This window comes from Ahaetulla prasina, chromosome 2, assembly GCF_028640845.1.
Source record: "Ahaetulla prasina isolate Xishuangbanna chromosome 2, ASM2864084v1, whole genome shotgun sequence".
NCBI classification, from domain to species: domain Eukaryota; kingdom Metazoa; phylum Chordata; class Lepidosauria; order Squamata; family Colubridae; genus Ahaetulla; species Ahaetulla prasina.
In genome coordinates, this window is record NC_080540.1 from 304234632 (window position 1) to 304254886 (window position 20255).

The 20255-nt window shown below is 52.0% G+C and overlaps 2 protein-coding genes across 2 annotated transcripts; one reads left to right on the forward strand and one right to left on the reverse strand.

The window, feature by feature from the left end:
- The first annotated feature begins 46 nt into the window (after nucleotides 1-46).
- LOC131191849 (avidin-like) lies at nucleotides 47-2324 on the forward strand. Its single transcript, XM_058170377.1, has 4 exons — nucleotides 47-318; nucleotides 806-1016; nucleotides 1286-1406; nucleotides 2170-2324. Exons 1-4 carry the CDS (start codon nucleotides 217-219, stop codon nucleotides 2201-2203), a joined length of 468 nt encoding a protein of 155 aa, XP_058026360.1. The 5' UTR covers nucleotides 47-216; the 3' UTR covers nucleotides 2204-2324.
- An 8500-nt stretch (nucleotides 2325-10824) lies between these two features.
- Nucleotides 10825-19793, reverse strand: CREB3 (cAMP responsive element binding protein 3). Its single transcript, XM_058172525.1, has 9 exons — nucleotides 19480-19793; nucleotides 19150-19399; nucleotides 16919-17007; nucleotides 16731-16823; nucleotides 16364-16470; nucleotides 16134-16202; nucleotides 15808-15892; nucleotides 15583-15667; nucleotides 10825-12877 (listed from the first exon to the last, which is right to left on the reverse strand). Exons 1-9 carry the CDS (start codon nucleotides 19573-19575, stop codon nucleotides 12471-12473), a joined length of 1281 nt encoding a protein of 426 aa, XP_058028508.1. The 5' UTR covers nucleotides 19576-19793; the 3' UTR covers nucleotides 10825-12470.
- Between the last annotated feature and the right edge of the window lie 462 nt (nucleotides 19794-20255).

The following is a 20255-nucleotide window of genomic DNA, read 5'->3' on the forward strand; positions in this document are numbered from 1 at the left end:
GTCCCTGACCCGCAGCCCTCACATGCCAAAGTCACGGCCAACGATTTCCCAGAAGCGTCCGTCGCCTAGGGCGGGGATCCTGTCCCTCCCTGCCGGGAGGAGTGTGAGGAGGCGGCAGCTCAATGGGGGGTGGGTGTAGCCAGCGCGAGCCCAAGCAGGGCTTTATAAGGGGCCGTCCCGCCCGGGGCTGGCAAGTCGAGATTCCTGGAGAGTATCATGGCGATAGGCACAGCACTTCTGGGGCTCCTCGCTTTCCTGCTCGGCTGCTCCGGCACCTCTGCCAAACCCCAAAATTCTGAGCGCTTCGCCATGCGGAAGGTAGGATGAGGGGGGGGGTGGCGTGCAGATGGTCCCAGCTTCCCTCATGGAAAGCCCCCGCTACCAGGCTCCGCTCGGGTGGGCGGCAGGTGCTGCGCAGAGGGTGCCGCTTCCTCGGGGTTGGTCGCACCCAGTCCCGTTGCGCTGAGCGCCAGAGGCTCTGAGTCCCCGACGGACGGTTGGCCGAGCGTTTGCTCCTCTGCCGCCGGGGCTGCTGCTCTCGCTCGCAGGGCAAATGGCAGAGCGATCCGCCCGCGGGGTGCCATCCCGGGCGCGGTCTGACAGGCGCCTCGACCGATGGGACTTTAGGATGGATCGCCTCTGCCAGCCCCTCCCGCCGTGGGCAGCCCGGGGGATTGGGCATGTGGGCGTAACGGGAGTTTTCAGATCCCCGGAGAAAATAGAGTCAGCGCTGCCAGTCTCTCTACCTGTTGGGCAGCCTGGCTCGGCCAACTCCGTGATCTGCTTTCCTCCCCGCCTCCTTTAGTGCGTCCTGGCTGGCAACTGGGTGAATGACCAGGGCTCCAAGATGGTCATCTCCGACAGCAATAATTCCGGGGTGTTCAGCGGCTCCTACCTGACGGCCATGGCTGCTACCGACAACATCATCCGGCCATCCCCTCTTCAGGGTGTCCAGCACCAGGTGGACCAGCGGGCCCAGCCCACCTTCGGCTTCACCGTCAACTGGAGTTTCGCTGGTAGAGCCATTCATTATTTGGGATGGAAGCAAATAGAATGGGAGGAAGGAATCTAGTGGATCTCCCATTCCTTAGATCTGCCTCTTGCAGATTTTTTTTACTGAATGTTCTCCCCCCAACTCCCCATTAGCTGGAGCTGCCCAAAGATTCCAGGTGCCACTGGCATGGAGTAAATCATTCGGGCTGGTTGATCTATGGAACATACAGCCCCCCCCCCCAGTGCTATAACCTGATTACCCCAGTGGGTCTCTGGCCGATTCCTCCCTCAGAGTCCACCACGGTCTTTGCGGGCCAGTGTTTCCTGGATGAGGATGGAGAGGAACAGCTGAAGACCACATGGCTGTTGCGTGCGGAGGTGGGATCCGTGGCAGAGGACTGGGGGGCAACCCGGTAAGAAAAAGCAGGGGCTGAACTGCTTTGCCCCCTAACTGGTAGGGCCCAGGGGTGCCCCTTCAATTTCTCTCTTTCCTTCCCACCTTCCCAAGTGGTTCTTGAAAGGATGTACCAATGGTTTGTGTCTCTCAGGGTCGTTTCAGCACCCAGGGCCGAGCAGCTCCCGTGGGAGAGGCTGGCATTAGCAGATCCCATTTCTGCCACTTCCCCCACAAAGAAACACAGGTTCCTCAGGTCCTTCTCACTGACAAGCGGTTGGAGTGTGGTTTGGGTGGCATCACAGTCTGGTGGACCCACAGCTGGCAACACTCAGAGAGTTGGCATTAATTACTCTACTTAAATTGGAGAGAAGTGGCCAGCACAGCCCCCATATTTGTATGGAGCAAAGAGACAACCAAGGTGCCTTCCACAAGCACTGCTCTTCATCTCACCTCCAAAGAGGCCACTTTCTCAGGACCCTCAGGAGCTGCTTCAAGGGAGGCCCACAAAGACACAGGAGAGATTTCATACAGACTTCTTTGGATCTGTGCTGTTCCCCTATCAGATGTGGCTTGCAATGTGTGGCTGAGGACCTAGCCCTGGCCACCCCCGACAAGCAGCAACGTCCATTTCCTTTCCCCCCCTTTTTTTTGTTGTCACCTGCGTGGGTGGAAGAAGGGAATGTAGGGTGGGGGATGGGGGGTGGGATGCTCAGTCTGGGGGGGACAGCAATCATGCCACCATGACTTTTGAAATTTTCCTCCCTCCTGCTTCATTGTAGGGTTGGCACAGACACTTTCTACCGCACCAAGTGAGAGGGTGAAGAGAGCCAGGCTTCCGTGGTTTCTGCCTTGGCAGGGTGGGGTGGGGGGGCAATCCTTCCTACCTCACCCATCAGCCACTCTTCTCCAATAAAATGTTTTCCTGAGCAGCATCGGCCTCCCTAGGTACTAGTCTAAAGTCTTCCCAGAGATATTGGGTAGGACCCCGCATCTGGAGGGTGGGCTCAAGCCAACTCTGGGGTTCAAGGGCCCTTTTCTGGTACTTCCCCCCTTATTTTGTCTTGGCTTGGTCCTGGGGGGAGGGTGCTTTCTACAAACAGACAGGCTTGATTTGAGGAGCCCTCAGGATATGGGGGCTTAAGGAAGATTGTTTTTGTGGTCACTCCTGATTTGGTCACCTCGTCTCTACGACCACTCTGCATTTTACACAGCTGTTGCCCTGGAGGACTGTTGGGAATCTGCATCTCAGGCGTGAAATGCTCCGGGTTCAGACTGGATCAGCTGATCCGGTAGCAATGGCAGCGGGTGATTCGGAGAACGGGTAGCAAAAATCCCTGCCCCCGCCCCCAGGTCAGAGCCTTTTTTTTTTTACTCTTAAAAGCATTTTTTTAACAACCTCTTCGGCTGAAAAAATGCTTTTAAAGGGTTAAAACAAGGATCTGACGATCCAGGCTGAGGTGCCTGATTGTCAGAGGCTTTTTGTTTTTACTTTTAAAAGCATTTTTTAAAAGATAAAAAAGCTGAAGCCTTCTAGGCAAAAAATGGGGGGGTGGGGGGTTCATTTGAAAAAGAGAGAGAGAGAAAGAGAGAGAGAGAGAGACAGACAGAAAGTGAGTAAGAGGGAGGGAGGGAGGAAAAAGGAGAGGAGGGAATGATACAAACCTGGCACTAAATGCAGCTTCAGAGGATAATCCAGGGCTGGAAGGGACCTGGAGGTCATCTAGTCCAGCGGTCACCAACTGGTGGTCTGTGGACCACTGGTGGTCCATGAGAAAATTTGGGTAGTCCACAGAAAAATTATTTGCATTTTTTATATTGCACTAGATCAGGGGTCCTCAAACTACAGGCCCTGGGACAGATACGTGCAATGAACACTTGTGTTGCTGCAGAGTCTCCCACTTTGGGGTTTTTTTGTGTAGGTCAGAGGGGGCAGAAATTCCAACTTGGGGTCTGCTTCAGCCTCCTGGTGCGGGGCTTTGGGTGAAGGCTGGAGGGAAGTGCTGCTGGTGGCAAAGAGCCAGAGTTCCAGTGAGACTGCATCATGGCCTGGAATTGACTGACCATCTCAGCCTGCTGAGCCTCCAAGCACCGGCACTTGGCCTTATTTATTTATTTATTTATTTATTTATTTATTTATTTATTTATTATTTATTTATTTATTTATTTATTTATTTATTTATTTATTTATTTATTTATTTATTTATTTATTACATTTCTATACCGCCCTTCTCCGAAGACTCAGGGCGGTTTACAGCCAAGATAAAATCGCACAGAAACAAACGTTAAGAACATTATTAAAAATCTAATTCAAAATTGGCCCAATAATTTAAAAAACTAATAAAATATAAAATAAACCCTAATAAAACCACCCATGTTAAAATTGCGATTAGGCCAACCCTGCACAATGGAACAAGAAAGTCTTAAGCTCGCGCTTAAAGGTCTGGAGGTCAGGGAGTTGGCGTAGCCCCAGAGGTAGCTCATTCTACAGGGCAGGAGCCCCCAGAGAGAAGGCCCTCCCCCTGGGAGCCGCCAGTCGGCATTGTTTGGCTGACGGCACCCTGAGGAGGCCCTCCCTATGGGAGCGCCCAGGTCGATGGGAGGCTATTGGTGGCAGTAGGCGATCCCGTAAGTAACCCGGTCCCAAGCCATGGAGCGCTTTAAAGGTGAGAACCAACACCTTGAATTGCACCCGGAAGACCACCGGTAACCAGTGCAGCTTGTGCAGGAGAGGTGTTATATGAGAGCTATGAGACGCTCCCTCTATCCCCCGCGCAGCCGCATTATGGACCAGTTGGAGCCTCCAGGTGCTCTTCAAGGGGAGCCCCATGTAGAGAGCATTGCAGTAGTCCAGGCGGGAAGTGACGAGGGCATGAGTGACTGTGCATAAAGAATCCCGGTCCAGGAAGGGACGCAACTGGCGAATCAGGCGCACCTGATAAAAAGCTCCCCTGGCGACGGTTGTCAAATGCTCTTCCAGCGACAACCGTACATCCAGGAGAACGCCTAAGTTGCGAACCGTCTCCCTGGGGGCCAACAACTCGCCCCCCACAATCAGCGATGGAACTACCTGACTGTGCCGGGATGCTGGCATCCACAGCCACTCAGTCTTGGATGGGTTGAGTCGAAGTCTGTTCTTCCTCATCCAGACCCGTACGGCCTTGAGGCACCGGGACATTACTTCGACGGCTTCGTTGGGGTGGTTCGGGGTGGAGATATATAGCTGAGTATCATCAGCATATAGGTGGCAACTCACCCCAAAACCACGGATGATCTCCCCCAGTGACTTCATATAAATGTTGAACAGAAGCGGCGAGAGAACCGACCCCTGTAGCACCCCACAAGTGAGGTGCCTTGCAGTCGATCTCTGCCCTCCTGCCAACACAGTCTGCGAACGGTCGGAGAGGTAGGAGGAGAATCACTGAAAAACGGTGCCCCCCCACTCCCAAACCCCCCAACCGCCGCAGAAGGATACCATGGTCGATGGTATCAAAAGCTGCTGACAGATCTAATAGGACCAGGAGGGAGGAACTACCCCTGTCCCGAGCCCTCCAGAGATCATCAACCAACGCGACCAAAGTCGTCTCCGTGTTGTACCCAGGCTGGAAGCCGGACTGGCACGGGCCTTGCACTCCTGCAGGTCTTCCCTCTGTTTAGAAAGCCTATTCTTGTAGTCTCAGTGAGGTGCTTCTGCTAAGCCTCCTTCTCAGCCAGATCCAATTTGAACTGAGCCGTTTGCCAACTCTTACTCATGATGGCTGCTTAGCTCCAACAACTGCTTCCTGTTGGAGCCCTACAGAGCCGGGGTGGGGAGGGGCTGGGAGGGGAGGGGCAAGTAGAGGGGCGAGTAGAGGCCTGCAAGGCACCCTGCAACATGAGTGACATCGAGTTAGGCTTAGCAGAAGCACCTCACTGAGGTCTAGGAGCATAGGCTTTCCAAGCAGAGGGAAGACCTGCAGGAGTGCAAGGCCAGGTGCCGGTGCCTGGAGGCTCAGCAGGCTGAGATGGTCAGTCAATTCCAGGCCATGATGCAGTCTCAGTGGAACAAGTCCCTCCGGCTCTTTGCCACCAGCAGCACTTCCCTCCAGCCTTCACCCAAAGCCCCGCACCAGGGCCTGTAGTTTGAGGACCGCTGATTTAGTGCAATATAAAAAATGCAAATAATTTTTCTGCGGACTACCAAAATTTTCTCGCGGCCTACCAGTTGGTGACTGCTGAATGGAACAGTTTGCCTCCTGGAGCTGTGGAAGCTCCATTGCCGGAGGACTTCAAGACGAGATTGGACAACCACCTGTCCAGGATGGTTAAGGACTCCTGCCTTAGGCAGGGGGGTTGGACTAGAAGATCTTCAAGATCCTTTCTAGTCCTATGATTCTTTGATTCAGTTGAGAGATTGGTGTGCTGTCCCGCTCACTCACATGTACACACAACAGTGTTTTAGTGGGTTATTAATATTCAACAGCATTTCCCTTCACCAAAATCCCAGAATGGTCCCAATTCAGCCACAAGCAGACCAATGCTAGTCCACAGAGCAATGGCCAATGAGTCCACAAGGCACTTGAAAGTTTCCCAAACAAGATAAACCCACCAGGTAAAATTAAATCCACAAGACAAGAGGATTCACGAGGCAAGAAAAGTCCAGAGTTCACAAGGCATGATCCAAAGCCATGCAAGTTGTCAATCCAAAGCAAGGCAGGAATCACAACCACCAATAGGCAGATAGAAAATGAACATATTGTTCCCAGCATGGCCCCCATTTGTCTCCTGTGTTAAAAAGCCCTGGTGCAGCCCACCAAGAAGGGTGAGGCTTTCTCCTCATGAGTAATCTTGCTGATCTTCTCTGCTCCTGCCTTTTCTCTGCCCTACATGTCCTTGGATCAGGTGCAGAAAGCAGAGTTCCTCTTCCTCATCCCCGACTGGCTGCAGCTGCATGCTTCCCCCATCTGAATCCTCAGAGCTACACTGCTGCGCTTCAGCCAAATCCCTCTCTGTTGGCTGCTAGGAGCCATTGGCCAATTTCCCTCCAGGCGTGGCTGGGACTGGTTCATCCTCCTCCAAGCTGACATAAGGTATCAGGGGAAGAAGCGTGGGGGGGGACATCATCACAATTGGTTACCCATGATGTGCAGGGACAAGTGGCTGGCCAATCTTGTCTTGAAGTCCTCCAGCAATGGAGCTTCCACAGCTCCAGGAGGCAAGCTGTTCCATCACTCTGTCAGGAAATTCATCCCTCTTTCCAGGTTGAATCTCCTTCTGACAAGCAAGACAAGGGCAGCAGGATACAGGATAGGGCAGATAGTGCCTTGGTCAGGCTTGTCGGTGACCTGTGCTGAGTGCACTATTTAAATCTCAGACTCACACACACACACACATACACACACAGAGTAACTATAAGATAATAGTAAATTACTCAGGCTGAACAGTTAAATAACAGATGAGGAAAGGAATATAAGACAAAACAGTCTTGGAAGGAAAGCCTGCCTGCTGCGTTTTGTTTTCAAAAGGAACGCGGAGAAGTTAAAGTTTAGTCCAAAGTTTGGAAAGCCAAGCCAGGTTCATCAGTCTGACCCAAGCTAGAATTCCAGCATGTTTTACATGACCAGACTACACAGGAACAAGAAGTGGGAGCCAGTGGTTATTCCCCCACAGAGAACCATGGATCAGGACTGCTTGCTAAACCAGGCTGCAGCTAATTAAGAGAGCACCTTCCTTGCTGGAACCTCTAGGGCCATGATGGGGAACTTATGGCATGCGTGCCGGAAGTAGCATGCAGAGCCATCACTCTGGGCACGCCAGCCATTGGCCATTGCTCTTCCGGGTTCTGGTGTGCACACGTGCACCAGCTGGCTGGTCTTTGTGTGTGCGGGAGTGCCAGAAACCAGAAGAACAGCTCCCTGGTGCACATGTGTGTGCCAGGAAGTTGAGCTTCTGGTCTTTGTGCATGCATATGCACCAGAAACCAGAAGACCGGAAGCTCAGCTGCTCTTCTGGTTTCCGGCACTCCCCACCACATGCACATGCTCGCGCTCCCGTTTGCTGGCATTGAGTGAGCTTCCAGTTTCCCACCTGTTTCTGGTTTCTGGCATGCATACACATGAGAAGACCAGCTGGCTGGCTGGCATGCCCGGTGAGATGGCTCTGCGTGCCACTTCCAGCACATGTGCCATAGGTTCACTATCAAGGCTCTAGGGCCTCTCTTCTCTACACACCCACCTGGCTTGGGGGCTCTGCCTCATTTGTCTGATTGCTCCAGCCTTTTCTGATGATGCCAGAGTTTGAACAGTGACTCCCTGCTTGGTATTTGGCTCCCCTAAAGATCAAGCAAAGCACACAGGTTCCAGCCTGATTCTGCCACAGAGGCAGCATGAGACCTCTGAAAAGCTCAAATCAAGGGGGCTGGGTTCTTCCTGCCGCCTCCCTCATCTCCCTGAGGTTTTTCATACCATCAGCCATGCTATCCTACTGGACTGACCCTGGGGGATGGGAATGGGGGGCACCTCATCCAGCCCTAGGCCCCTTTTATGCGGGGCCTGGGTCTCTCACTTCTGCTGTTGCACACCCACACAAGGCTCCTGCTTAAGTGATTGGACAGCATTGGGTTCTTTGCTGGTTTTGGTTGGACATCTCTACCCTAGGATACCACAGGTGGCGCTTCTCCAGTGCCCGGAGGCTGGGGTGGTGGGGGTAGGGGGCATTGTCAGAGACTCGACCCTAGCAAGATAGAGGGGCTCTGGGCGGTTGGATCTCCCCTGAATCTGGAGAATCTTGTTATCCTTAAATGCACTCCTGCACAGGGCTGGTGTTCAATTGTGGGAGGGCTCCTGCCGGGGGAAGCGGTGGCAGCCGTGAGTTGGAGGACCCTCTCCCACATGATCTTTTCTTCTGTTCTGGGAGGCCCTGCCTATACCCACTCACTCACCCACCCACCCCGATCGCTTCCCATTTCGACCATCGCAATACTCTCCATGCAATATTGCAAGACTGCACAAAGATGGCCATCGGGAGCGACTTTGAGGGGTGCGGAGCTGGCCGCCTGCTCGTGGCTCGTTGCTGCTTCCGGTGGGGCATCTTTCGCTCCCGGTGGTGCAATTCATCAGCCACGGAGTCCTGCCGATAAACTATTTTCTCCCGCCTCGCGCCCCGTCCCGCTCCACCCCGCTTTAGCTAAGGGAGGAGAAAGGTTGATGAACTGCAGCGCAGCTTCTGCGCCTTTTCTTCCCCCAGTGTATGTAGTAGGAGAAAGAGGAGACTTTCTTTTTTGGTTGGCTGTAAATCTTTCTTGTGAGTTGAACGAGTTCCTTCTTTGTGATTTTTCTTTTTTTACCCCTTTAATAGTTTTTTTGCTTATTTCTGTCTTATAAACTTTTAGAACGTTTTAGACAAAGGCGTGATACCATTGGTTGAAACGGTCTCATGATTTTCCTTGCTTCGTTATTCCTGGAGGTTATTTCAACACTAACCACAAGAGGGAGCAAAATACTAATTTGTGTCAGGAGACTGCTAAACGAAGGGAGTTCAAACCCTTAAGGTTTTTGGTGAGCAATTTGGTCAGAAGGCTGCTAAGCTATTTAAAGGACTTCAGATTTACTTTTAACTTTTTGTGAGCTAAAGACTATTTTTCAACAGAAGACTGCTTTTATCAGGAGCTCAGACTTATTTTTAAACTTACTTTAACTTTTTTGTTAAAACAGTCATCAATTTCTAGACAATTTTTCTAGGGGGCTATGTTGTCTCCCAAGGGATGCGGTGGCTTAGTGGGTAAGACGCTGAGCTTGTCGATCAAAAGAAAGGTCGGCAGTTCAGCGGTTCGAATCCTTAGTGCCACATAACGGGGTGAGCTCCCATTACGTGTCCCAGCTTCTGCCAACCTAGCAGTTCGAAAGCACGTAAAAAATGCAAGTAGAAAAATAGGGACCACCTTTGGTGGGAAGATAACAGTATTCCGTGCATCTTTGGCATTGAGTCATGCCGGCCACATGACTATGGAGACGTCTTCGGACAGCGCTGGCTCTTCGGCTTTGAAACAGAGATGAGCACCGCCCCCTAGAGTCAGGAACGACTAGCACGTATGTGCGAGGGGAACCTTTACCTTTACGTTGTCTCCCAGGTTCAAAGATTTAAGATGTGACCGAAAGGCTTACTAAAATGATCAAGCTGACTGATTATTTTCCATATTCTGCTTACCTAATCAACTGAATAACAAAGTTGTCCAATCACTTCCTCAAGCAGGAAACCCTATATCACTTCAGACAAATGGCTGCCCAACCTCTTTTTAAAAACTTCCAGTGTTCGAGCATTCATAGCTTCCAGAGACAAGGCATTCCGCTGATTAATTGACCTGTCAGGAAGTTTCTCCTTACTTCTAGGCTGGATCTCTCCTTTCCATCAGATGCTTTTTGTCCTGCATTCAGGTGCTTTGGAGAATAATTTGACACACACACACCGTTCTTTGTGGCAGCCTCTCAAATATTGGAAGACAGCTCTTATGTCCCCCCCTAGTCTTTCTCTTCACTAGACAAACCTTCCCCCCCTTTCATGTTGGGATGAATGATGCAAGAAAGAATGTAAATAATTACTACCCTTCCACAGAAGTAGACAGTACTAGGGATGAAAGCCTTCTTGGCAATATTTGAATATCAAAAAGAAAGAAAGAAAGAAAGAAAGAAAGAAAGAAAGAAAGAAAGAAAGAAAGAAAGAAAGAAAGAAAGAAAGAAAGAAAGAAAGAAAGAAAAAAAAAGAAATGGCATTGCCATAGGTGTGTACTCAGCCAAGAAGAAGAAATTGATGAACACTGCCAATGAGGTGTTCAGGAAACACAACATTGTAGAAATCAGGGATTTTAACTACCCTGAACTGAAGTCAACTGGGAAACCAACTCTGCAGGCAGTGGGGAGATCAAACTGGCTTCTGACTTGCCTGGTTGACAAGGTGGAGGAGGGTGGAGGAGGGAATTAGAGGGACTTAGTTCTTACTAAAAGGGATGAAATGGTTGAGGGAGTGGAAGATACGGTAACTTTGAGGGAGAATGGTCATCTCAAACTAGAATTCACCATAATGTAGGCAAAGGTGACTGAACAAAGTCAGACTAGTATTTTAGAGTTTAAAAGAGCTGACTTCAACAAACTGAGACATTAAGGAAGGATTCCTTGGATGGAAAACCTAGAAGGAAAAACAGTACAGGATGCCTGGGATGTTCTGAAAAACAAAAAAACTCCAAAATCAACACCACAGAGAAAGAAAAACAAGAGACTAGCATGGTTGCACAAAGATCTTGGACAAGCACCACACCCGAAATCCAGCTGGATGCATCTCTGAGAGGGTTTCAACTTAGACCTTAGTCTGAAAACTGGATAATTGCATAGGGATAGGAATAGCCTGTAGTAAGGAAATGTAATGCAAAAATATGAGACTGTAATTGTCATTAGCACTGGAAAGAGTTAGAAGTCAATGTTTTTTTTATTTGCTGCTTGCTTCTTTTATCCTGTACCCTCTTTCCCTATTTCATACTATAAGAAACTTCAATAAAACAATGATAAAAGAAGGGCACACGTGATAAATCTCCTTCAAGGTCATGGGACACATTCCCCTCTCTTCAAGGAGACTGATGCTCCTTCCAGGGCCCAATCACAGGCTGCCTACCAAGCAGCCTCCACAAGCCAGCTGGCAGGAAGAGGAGACTCCCTGGTGTGGGGCTGGACAGTGAAGGAAGACTTGGATGGGAGCAGAACAGAGGTCCTGTTTGTGCCATGATTGGGGGCAATTTTTTACCCAATTTATTTGCCACCCATCCTATGGATTCAGGCGATTCTGAGGGGGGCAAAGGGCCTTTGGTTTCCCAAAGTAGCATTTCCCCCTTGTTCTGAAGTCTTGCCAAACACAGCCACTCCTAAACTCAGAGGAAAACACAGCTGTCCTTCTGGGAGGGGAACAGGAGAGGTTTGGGATGCATCAGGAGTGACTGGCACCTCCCCCCCACCATTAGCCAACTCCCCCCACTCCCAGGAGCAGGTAGCTGTCTGGTTCCCACCAGGCAGAGCTGCTCTGCCTGCCCCCTTCTCTTTCTCACCCCATGTTTTGGCCAGCTTTCAACAAGGTAGCTGACCTCTCATTGGGGGAGGGGCGGGCTTGCTTGCCCTGCCCGTTTCAGCCACTTGCTCCCCCCCCCAAAAGGAGTTCCCCAGCTTCCTCTTCCTCACTGCACACCCGAGGGCATAGTCAGCCTGTCTCCTTCTCCAATCCTTGCAGGATTAAGTCAATGCCTTTACTTCCATAACTTTAAATTGGAAGGATTTAATAAATGAAACAGAAACCCCACCCTGTTCGAATGAGCCATCTGCTAGGCTTAGTGCTAACAATCTAGCCATTCTTTCACAGGCCCATTTAATCCGCTCGTCCCGTCCCCCCACCCCCCCCGCTGCGAGGCAAGCCCAAAGAGTCTAAGGAAGCCCGCTGGCAGCAGCCTGGAATACAAGCCAGCCCAGTGGGCAGCCCAGGCAAGACCCGTTCAGCGGCCAGGTGTTCTCCATAGGACCCAGAAGGCCCAATGCTGGGAAATGGACGAAGACCACCCATAAGTCTGGGGACAGTCCCAGTGGCGATGGGGACACCCTAGGGAGGCGGCTGGGGATGGACGACCTTGGAGGACGCCCAGCAAGGTGGCCCCACAGGTGGCACAAAATCCACGAGTGGGAAAGGAGGGGCTGGCCTTCCTCTCCCAAGAGGCCAATGGGGAAGACACAGGACATTCCGGAGGGAGGGGCTCCCCTCTTGAGCCATTTATTGGTTGCCCTGTACAAGAATATTACACAAAGCAGGGCCAGAGCAAATCTTGGGGGAACCCCCAGAGATGCAGGGCAGATGCCTAGGATGGGGGCAAAGAGTCTGGGCAGCATCTCCTGCTGGGGCTTGCAGCACTCCTTCTTCTGAGCCCAGGAATGGCTGGTGAAGTGAGGAACCCGGCCAAGGCAAAGCCTCTCTTGCAAAGCCTTTCCTGCTGCCCCCCTGCCCCCCCTCCATCCAGAGTCTCCCCTTCAAGATCTCGGCATCTACACATTGTTGGCAAAGCGGCCCCAAGCCTCAGTCCTCACATCTCATCGGAGTGATGGGGCTGCAGGATGACGCTGGCAGTACCATCTGCCCAGCCAGGCTGCTGGTTGACAGAGGCAGGCGGGAGTGCCCTCTCCTTCCCTGGAGGAGGGTCCTTGGGGGCCAGGAGGAGTCCCTCCAAGGCAGGAGAGGGTGAGCCTGAGGAGAAGCTGCCATTGCTGGCAGAGGGGGAGGGGGCAGTCCCCAGGACGCTCTGTAGGCCTTCCAGAGACCCATTGAAGCTTCCTGCAGCCCCAAAGGCTTTGGGGGACACAGCTTTCTCTGATGAAAGCAACCTGGGGGACCCAGGATGGGAGAGGGACATTGTCACTTCTGCTGGCTGGGGGGTACCAGCTAACATCCGGGAAGCTCCACTTGGCAATTCGCGCAGCTTTCGGGACAACACTGGAAGAAGAAAAAGGATGAAGTTACAGCACTGCGGAGGAGCTGGTTTGCCCCCCTCGGGGTCCCCTGGTGGCTTCTCCTTTTCCTGCATCATCTTCCCTTGGAATGAACTGCCGCCCAAAACTGTGCTTCTTAGTGGGATGACATCTCCTGCTTGCCCCTTTCCTCCCTTTGGAAGAAGTTATCAGAACTACCCCCAAAGCCTCTGGGGATGCCACCGAGCCCCTGGCCACTGAAAATATCATTTTGCAAAGGTGTCTGCTGAGGACTCTCGGACGCCACTTGGCTTAACATAACATAACATAACATAACATCAGAGTTGGAAGGGACCTTGGAGGCCTTCTAGTCCAACCCCCTGCCCAGGCAGGAAACCCTACACCATCTCAGTCAGATGGTTATCCAACATTTTCTTAAAAATTTCCAGTGTTGGAGCATTCACAACTTCTGAAGGCAAGTTGTTCCACTTATTAATTGTTCTAACTGTCAGGAAATTTCTCCTTAGTTCTAAGTTGCTTCTTTCCTTGATCAGTTTCCACCCATTGCTTCTTGTTCTACCCTCAGGTGCTCTGGAGAACAGCCCGACTCCCACTTCTCTGTGGCAGCCCCTGAGATATTGGAACACTGCTATCATGTCTCCCCTGGTCCTTCTTTTTGTTAAACTAGACATACCCAGTTCCTGCAACCGTTCTTCATATGTTTTATCCTCCAGTCCCCTAATCATCTTTGTTGCTCTTCTCTGCACTCTTTCTAGAGTCTCAACATCTTTTTTACATCGTGGCGACCAAAACTGGATGCAATATTCCAAGTGTGGCCTTACCAAGGCATTATAAAGTGGTACTAGCACTTCACGTGATCTTGAGTCTATCCTCTGTTTATGCAGCCCAGAACTGTGTTGGCTTTTTAACAGCTGCTGCACACTGCTGGCTCATATCTAGATGGTTATCCACTAGGACTCCAAGATCCCTCTCACAGGTACTACTATTGAGCAAGGTACCACATATACGGTACTGGTGCATTTTGTTTTTGGCCTAAATGTAGAACCTTACTTTTTCACTGTTGAATTTCATTTTGTTAGATAGCGCCCAATGTTCAAGTCTGTCAAGATCTTTCTGTAACTTGAGCCTATCTTCTGGAGTGTTGGCTATTCCTGCCAGCTTGGTGTCATCTGCAAATTTGATGAGTTCCCCATCTATCCCTCGTCCAAGTCATTGATGAAGATGTTGAAGAGTACTGGGCCTAAAACAGAGCCTTGGGGTACTCCACTGCATACTTCCCTCCATGTGGATGTAGTTCCGTTGAGGACTACACGTTGAGTGCGGTTGGTCAGCCAGTTCTGAATCCATCTGGTGGTGGTGCTGTCTAACCCACATTTTCTACTTTATCTAGTAGTAGGTTATGGTCTACTTTATCAAATGCTTTACTGAAGTCCAAGTAAATTATATCAACAGCATTCCTCTGGTCTACTAATTTTGTCATTTTGTCAAAGAATGCGATAAGATTAGTCTGGCATGATCTGTTTTGACAAACCCATGTTGGCTTTTGGTTATTACTTTGTTTGCTTCTAGGTGTTCGGTGATTCGTTGCTTGATTATCTTTTCCAGAATCTTCCCGGTATTGAGGTCAGACTGATAGGTCTGTAGTTTCCTGGATCTGTTTTTTCCTTTTTGAAGATGGGAACTACATCAGCTCTTTTCCAGTCCTCTGGCAGCTCCCTGTGCTCCAGGATCTTTGAAAGATATAGTTCAGTGGTTCTGAGATCACGTCTGCCAGTTTCTTCAGAACCTTGGGGTGTAATCCATCCGGTCCTGGTGATTTGAACTCGTCTAGGGTAGACAGGTGTTCACTTACCATTTTCTTCCCTATTTTAACTTGTGTTTCTAATCTGTTTTTGTAGTGCTGTTTTGATAGGTTGGATTGTTTTTCCTTTTGTGTAAAGACAGATGCAAAATATGAGTTAAGTAGATCTGCTTTCTCCCTGTTGCTTGTCATCTTCTTGCCACTTTCTCCCAGCAATGGGCCAATTGTTTCCTTGACTTTTTTCTTGTTTTTAACATGTTGGAAGAAGCTTTTTATTATTTTTACTTTTGTCGCTAGCCTTTGTTCATTGTGAGCCTTAGCTTTCCTCACTTCATCTTTACAGGCTCGGGCTGTTGCTGATATTCTGCCTTAGTTATTTGCCCTCTTTCCATTTTTTATATTTGTCCTTTTTGTCTTTCAATTTGTCAGATAGTTCTTTATGCATCCATGCTGGTTTCTTTTGTGATCTACTATTTTTCTTCTTCATTGGTATTGTGTTAGACTGTGCTTTTATAATCTCACTTTTCAAAATTTCCCAAGCTTCTTGAGCTGTTTTCCCCCTGAGGATTCTCATCCATTGAATCCTTCTCAAGATCTCTCTAAGTTTATTGAAATTAGCTCTCTTAAGCCAGGCCCTTCCTCTTTATGACCAGTGAAGGAAGTCAACAAAGCATCTCCTTCTCTCTCACCCATATACCAAACTGCTCCAACGTGCGAACCTTGGTTCTGTACCAACTGAAGCCGGCTGAGCAGCTGGGAGGGCCAAAGACGGGGGTGGGGGGTTGTAGCCCCCAGGAATTTGCTCAGTCTTTGCAGGAGCTGCAGCCAGAAGCACTTTCTGTGGGGGGGGAGCTCCACCCTGAGGGGGCTTAGAGATTGCAGGGGCCAACCCAGCCATGGAGACTCACCTCCATGCTGCCCCAGCGGTTGCTTCTGGCTGCCCAGAGGATAGAGGCTGGGCAGGAGGACCAGGCAGAAAGAGAAGAGCAGCACCTAGGCAGAGAGCGCATTGAAGACAATCAGACCGCAGCTTGAGTGGCCAAAACATGCCTCCTCCTTGCAGCTCCCATTTTTGTCACACAGGAGTGGTGAAAGGGAGGGACAGCTAGAGGGCTGGAGGCATGAAAACTCACCAGGGTGCAGGTACTGGCCGCAGCCGTCTTGGTGGATGAGTGCTGGATGAGTGCTTGCAGCTTCCTCAACTGCTCAAGCAGGGACCTGCAACAAAGCAAGGCTGACTCACCCTCAGCTGCACCACGGGGGTCTCTCACTGGTTCATCCCCCTGCCCTGAACCAGGCTCCTTTAGACTCAGCCAAGGGCTGCACCCCTATGGAATGGCACGGTCTTGATCATCGTTTGATCCGTGTGCGGGTAAATAAAGCGCGGGGCTGCTATGGCCATCCCCAATTGGTGTGCAGAACCCTCAAGAGGAGAGCGGCCTCCCCCACCCCAACTCACGTGTTCTGCTTCTGCAGCAGCTGCACCTTCTTCTGGAGCTCACTGTTCTGGGACGTGCAGGCCAGCACCCTGCAGAGAGATGCGTCAGGGAGGAAGCCCGGACAGTGTGGCCGCCAGGGTGGCGGTGAGATGGGAGAGGAAGCAAGCAACGCTCTGCCCTGCTGCTGCCTCAGGAGAAGGGGGGCTCCCAGACCCCCTCCCCCACCCCTCTGCTCCCCGAGGATCCCTACCTGTTCTCCAGGTTGTCCACGTAGACCTTCTTCCGCCGCCGGCTGTCCTGGGCCGACTGCTTGTTGCGGATCTTCCTCCGGACTCGCTTCAGGACCCGCTCCTCTGTCTGGCAGCATACAGGATGGGGGGTGGGTCAGCCAAGGGCCTCCCCTCCCCCAGGCAGCCCTTGCCTTTTGGCCTGCCTGCCAAGGCTTTTTCCAGCCCTTAGCCTGCATCTCTCCTCCACCCCCCACCCCCCCGGAGGGAGCACCAGGCTGGCCACCTTGCAGGGCAAGGTCCAGGCTACTCTGTCCCCCTTCCCCTCCCGGAGCCAAGATCTGGGCAGGGGCCTTTGGATGTCCCACAGGCCAGGTGAGGAGGGCCCACCTTGGTCAGGGGCAGGTGGGAGGGAATTGTGATGCCCTCCTTCTCCAGGAGCTGCTTCTCCTCATCCGTCAGGACCAGTGGGGGGGAGTCGAACTGGAAGAGCAGAAAAGGTGGTGGCCGATCAGGGTCAGGGCTGGAAAGCACCAGGGCTGAGGGGAAGAGAAGAGCGGCCTGGCCGGGCTGCTTACCTGCATGCCTCTTCCTACCAGGGGCTCTGCTGTGAGTGCTGCAGTGGGAAGGCCGAGGCCCTCGGTGGTCTCTACATCTGCCCACATTTCTGGAAGAGGAAAGGGAACTGTGCAACTGGCAGCACTGTGAAACAGCATCCCCCCTGCCCCCCCCCAAGTGCAAACTCACCCATGCCCTGGGGCTGGGTTCACACAAGACACCAAGCTGATTAGAGCAGGCCTGGTTAGTGGAAAGTTCCAGCGCACTGGCTTGTTGGCAGAACCAGCCAGCTACTAAGGGGGATAGGCTCCAATGGGCCCAGCCAGGGATGCCAGTGTGGGTCGTTTGTCCAAGGGTTGGGGGAAGCCAGCTGGGGCAAAGAGCCATAGGAAGCCCCTGTAAGGCTAGTTGAGTTCTGAGAATCCAATTTCCAGCCGGAGTTAAGGTTTTGTATAATTATACCACTAAGAATATTTTGTGGGCCAAACCCTCAGATTAGCCTCCCTGGATCCAGGGTGCTTTGCTAAAATTGCACCCTCATTTCCTTACAGGGGAGCAAGCAGCCCCCTTGCAAGAGCCCTGTCAACTCCATAAGTCAGAATGTCTACGTACATTCTGATACCTAAAGCTAAAAAGCAAGCCCCTCTTTTTTTACTATACAACTGGTTTGGGAGGGAAGGGCCAAATCCTCCGTCTAACCTATGTGGCTTTATAAAACATCTCTCCATGACTTTTGGCCTGGCTGAAAGCTGCCTGAGGTGCAAAAGCCAAGGGCAGAGGTAGGAGGCTGATGCTGACTCAGGGGCCTCCTGCAAAAGCGGGGAGGATGTCAGGAAATAGCAAGCTACTGTCCCTAAGGCAGCAGACTGGAGCTGAAGGCCCAGAGCAACAGGCTTGGAGTGGAAGACCTTGGAGATCTTCCAGTCCAACTCCCTGCTCAAGCTGGAAACACTTTACCATTCTGGACAAACGGCTGTCTTTTTAAAAACTTCCAGTGTTGAAGCATTCACAACTTCCAGAGACAAACTTTTCCACTGGTTTTGTTTTCACTGTCAGGAAAGTTCTCCTTAGTTGTAGGGTGGATCTCTCTTTGATAAGCTTCCATCCGTTGCTTCCTGTCTTTCCCTCCAGTGCTTCTGAAAATAGTTTGACACCTCCCTTTTCTTTGTGGCAGCCCCTCAAATATTGGAACACTGCTATCCTGTCACCCTTAGTCCTCCTAGACTAGACACAGCCAACTGTCCATCGAGTCTCCTTTTTGCTGCTCTTCTCTGCACTCTTTCTAGTCTCATCATCTTTTTTGTATTGTGGGGGCCAAAACTGGATGCAGTATTCCAGGGGTGGCCTTTCCAGAGCAGTATATAACAGTGCTAACACTTCACACAATCTTGACATTATTGCTCTGTTGATAGACTGGGTTGGCTTTTTTGGCAGCGGCAGCACACTGCCGGTTTACACTTAAGCGGTGGTCCCCCAGACACCGGAGTCCCTCTCAGAGTTATTACTGTTGAGCCAAGTACCTCCTATTCAATACCTGTGCATTTGATTTTTCTTCCTAGATGCAGGACTTTGCTTTTCTCGCCACTGAAATGTGTATTGCTGGATAGGGCCCAATGCTCAAGTCTGTCAAGATCCGTCTGTATCTTGAGTCTATCATCTAAAGTGTTAGCAATTCCCCCCAGCTTGATGTCATCTGCAAAATTGATGGATTTCCCTTCTATCCCCCTCTTCTAAATCATTTATGGAAAATACTGAAGAGTCCTGGGCCTCAGACAGAGCCTTGAGGTACCCCACTGCATATTTCCCTCCCTGTAGATGCAGTTCCACTGAGGACTGCACCTTGAGTGCAGCTGGTCAGCCAGTTACCAATCCATCTGGTGGTGGTGCTGTCTATCCCACACTGTTCTATCTTACCAAGAAGTAGGCGGTGGTCTATGTTATCAATTGCCTTACTGAAGTCGGAATTTTGCAAGTGGGAAAGGGGTCCCCGTAATCCTCCGCCCCCCCCTCCCTGCCAGAGAACTAGACCAGGAGAAACAGCTGTGCCTGGCTGGATGCCAGCCTTGCGCTCAGGTGGCTCTTCCTGGTTGCTGCGGCCGTTTCCCTCCCAGCCATTTCTCCATCCTCTGCGTCACGCACAAGGAAGCGGCAGGGCGGGCCGTAAGTTCGCTCAGAGGACTAGCCCAGCTTCGCTCTCGGCCCACGGCAGCCCCCGAGCCGTCGTCCAGCTCAGCCCGGGCCGCCCGCTCACCCAGATCGATGGCCACGTCGCTGTCGGCGGCCTCCGTGCGCGTCGCGTCGGGGGCAGTCAGGTGCAGGGAGTAGTTGTGCTCCCACTCCACGCGGCCCGAGGCTGGGAGGCTGCTGGCAGGAGGCGGGCTCCGGTCCTCGGCGAGGCTGCTCTGACCGGAGGGCTCGGCGGAGCTGTCCGATTCCTCCCCGAAAGGACTCCAGAGGCACCGCAGCAGCTCCTCCAGCTCCTCCTCCTGCCCGCTCGGGACCTGCGGGGTGAGAGGAAGCAGGAGCAACCAGGACCAGCCGAGGGCACCGCCCGCCCGCCCCTGCCCGGCCCGCCGCTCACCTGCGGGAAGCCCCACGGCTCCGGCTCCGGCTCCGGCTCGTTCCCCAGGAAAAGCTCTTCCCGCAGCAGGAAGTCCAGCAGGTCCTGGTCGGCCATGGCACCCCCCACCCCCGCCTCTCCGGGCAGCAGAAGCGCCGCGCGGACGGATCCCGGGTGGGCTCCGTGGAAGGGAAGCCGGCAAAGAGCCCCGCCGGCAGCCACTTGGTCCCGCTGCGCTGCTGCGGCTGCTGGTCTGCGCCGCCCCTTCCAACACAGCAGGGATGACGTCACCTCAGGAAGTCTCTCGCTCGTTAGGTCTTTCTCTTGTCCCGCCTCTTTCGCGGCCGCTCACTGGCTGGCGCGGGCGTCACTCGAGCCTGGAAAAAACCCCGCGGCTTCTGACATCGTGGGGCGTGGGCGCTGGGTTCTCCCTGGGGCGCTTGCGGTCGCTCTGTGGGTCCGTGGCGGCACCGGCGCTAGGCTGAATACCTGACGTCATGGGGTCTCGGAGATGCTCTAGTCCAGCCTGCTGCCCCGCGCACGAATTGCGGAATGGTAGCCGAGCTTGGCTTGCCCCTCCCTCGTTGAACCCCTGCCTGACCTCAAGAGGGAGTTAATCGCAGTCAGAAAACCCGCTGGCTTTTAATAGGTGTTCATAGCTGCTGTTTTTAGAATAGAATAGAATTCTTTATTGACGAAGTGTGAATGGACACAAAGGGATTTGTCTCCAGTTATATACCAATATATAGAGAGAGATAAAAAGGAAAAAAAACAGATCCAGGAAACTACAGACCTAT